Consider the following 2,500-nt stretch of genomic DNA (forward strand, 5'->3'; position numbering starts at 1 on the left):
CTTAAAATCAAGCTAGCATGACTTTAAATACAATCTATTTTCATGCCAACCTGATTGGGATAAATCATGCCTATTCATTTAGTTATCCATAACAGCCTGATAAAATATGAATTCAAAAATTAAATCACTAATCAATAATAATAAAACTTGATCAAACAAAGAATTAGATGCAGTGTATAATTAACAGCATTCTACAACCATGAGTTTAACCTACCATCTTCTATAACCGACATCGAGTTTCCAGTGTTTCATTTCTTACACAATTATTATTATTTATTTTTTACTAGAAAGTGGGAACAGAAACTATGAGAGGCGTGTGATAATTTATCTAATGTACAGAATTTGCATATTTTCCCCTTTGCATGAAGAATACATGTTATTTCATTATTTAATCAATATATATATACATATTAACGGGTGCGCAAACACACATACATATTCGTTCATGTGTGTGTGTGTGTGTGTGTGTGTGTGTGTGTGTGTGTGTGTGTGTGTGTGTGTGTGTGTGTGTGTGTGTGTGTGTGTGTGTGTGTGTGTGTGTGTGTGTGTGTGTGTGTGTCCTTATATATATATATATATATGCGTATGCCTATGTGTATGCTCATGCCCAATTCTACATAAACATACCATCTAAAAGAAAAAAATAACTTCCCTCACGCTAAACCACTTACAGTATTGAAGCATAGCATTATAATGAAGGCAGCAACACCATATAAAAAATAAACAAACTAATAAAAAAAAAAGATTTTTTTTCGACAGGCACTGGACTCACACTTAACTCTACGTGATACAAAATATATGATGATATGATACAGTGTTTTTTTTATATATATAAAGGACGGAAATATAACCTGTTCTAGGGTGAGAATAGTATATGTCGACCAGGTACTGTCTGTGATGTATTTATTTTCGTGTTACATTTCTCTCTCCTTGCATTTTCGTCTTAATTTCTTGATTTCTATTTTAAGATGTAAAAATAATTTATATGTGGATGAGTTTAGAAGACTTCATTTGTATAAATTATCATATTTTTCCATACATATATTGCTTCCTGATTTTTTCTTTCACTTCTTGTCAATATCTTTTTTTCACAAGATATAGAAAAAGTTTATATGGCGAGGAGTAACTCCCCTCTGTAAATATAAATAGAAAATCGTCCTTTGAAATTACAGCAACTTCCTCACAATATAACACTCACTGTTCTTGAAATCGCTCACTCATACAACTCATAACGTTCTTCAATTGTTCTTTTTCTCAGATTTTTTCCCCTAATAGTCATCAGTCACTTGCTGATAAAAATATTTTTTCCTGCACCTTTGTGAATATTTTTATCCTTTGTTTCCGTTAAAAATGTATTTATCAGTCTTTTGCTCACTTATAACTGTAATGTCTAGAGTATCTTTTGCTTATATACTATAGTAATTACACGTGTTTAGTTCTTTTCCATACAGATCAATGTACACGAGAAACAGGGTTAAAGGGCTATCAAGTCCATATACATAAATATTACATGTGTGTGTATGAACCTATACATTACATATATATATATATATACATATATATCTATATATATAGACATACATACATACATATATATTTATCTATATATACATATACATATATGTATACATATACATACACACATAATGTGTGTATTACAACACACTTCTGATCAGCCCGCCCACACTCCGAAGAATCACACGTTAGAGCAAGGGTTGCCGTCTTCGTCCACGAAGTCGCCCACCATGGCGAGCGTGGGCGGCGGGGCGGACGCAGGCACGACGGTGAGGGTCGTGGGCTGGGCGACGGAAACGACCGTGAGCGTGGGCGACTGGGTGGCACTTGGGGACGCGTCTATGGGCGGGGCTTCCCAGTATTCTCCGCCCTCATCACGCCCACGGGAGGCCCCCCTGCAGGACGAAGGGAAATTTAGGGGGCGTGGGGACAAAAATCATTAAAAAGAGGAAAAAAAATAAAGATTTCTGTCATGTCATTCACTTTGCATATCAAAGTTGCTCTCCAGGATATCCTCCGAGTCATGCAGTTTATATAAGAGAGTCTCTCCTCAAAAAATAAGTGAAAAGGATAATCCCGTTTTCTGTCATGTCATTCAGTATGCACATCGCGAATCAAAAGCTGCTCTGCATGTGATATTAATTCCCAAACATGCAGTTCAAACACATAAAGGAAAAAAACAAACCCCTAAAAAAGACATAAAGCCGCACAAAAAAGAGAAACATGCACGTAGGTTCGGACAAGCAACCGATAAGGAAAGGCAAGATCAGTAGCAACTCGGTGGTGTCATGGCGTCTGTTTTGATAATTGTTCAATGTAAATATAACCAATAAAATCATTATTTTCCATCCTTTTTTGAAAATTGAAGAGACCTAAATAATCGACCATATTCACAAAGCATCCATAACTTTTATGACGTCATCAAAATAAACCCCATATGCTTTTTTTTCCAAAAATAGAATCAGACGCCATGACGCCTCCGAGT

At 35.5% G+C, this 2,500-nt stretch overlaps 1 protein-coding gene across 4 annotated transcripts in view; it reads right to left on the minus strand.

The window, feature by feature from the left end:
- Nucleotides 1-312: 312 nt before the first annotated feature.
- Nucleotides 313-2,500, minus strand: part of LOC113804773 (uncharacterized) — a 28,944-nt gene continuing 26,756 nt past the window's right edge. For 2 of the 4 annotated variants that reach the window (XM_070145067.1, XM_070145063.1), the window contains one exon: nt 313-1,910. In XM_070145067.1, the coding sequence (XP_070001168.1) occupies nt 1,697-1,910 (214 nt within the window). In that variant the 3' untranslated portion in view covers nt 313-1,696. The remainder of the gene's footprint in view (nt 1,911-2,500) is intronic. The other 2 variants (XM_070145069.1, XM_070145068.1) reach the window with 1 other exon arrangement.

This window comes from Penaeus vannamei, chromosome 33 (genome assembly GCF_042767895.1).
Source record: "Penaeus vannamei isolate JL-2024 chromosome 33, ASM4276789v1, whole genome shotgun sequence".
Taxonomy (NCBI): domain Eukaryota; kingdom Metazoa; phylum Arthropoda; class Malacostraca; order Decapoda; family Penaeidae; genus Penaeus; species Penaeus vannamei.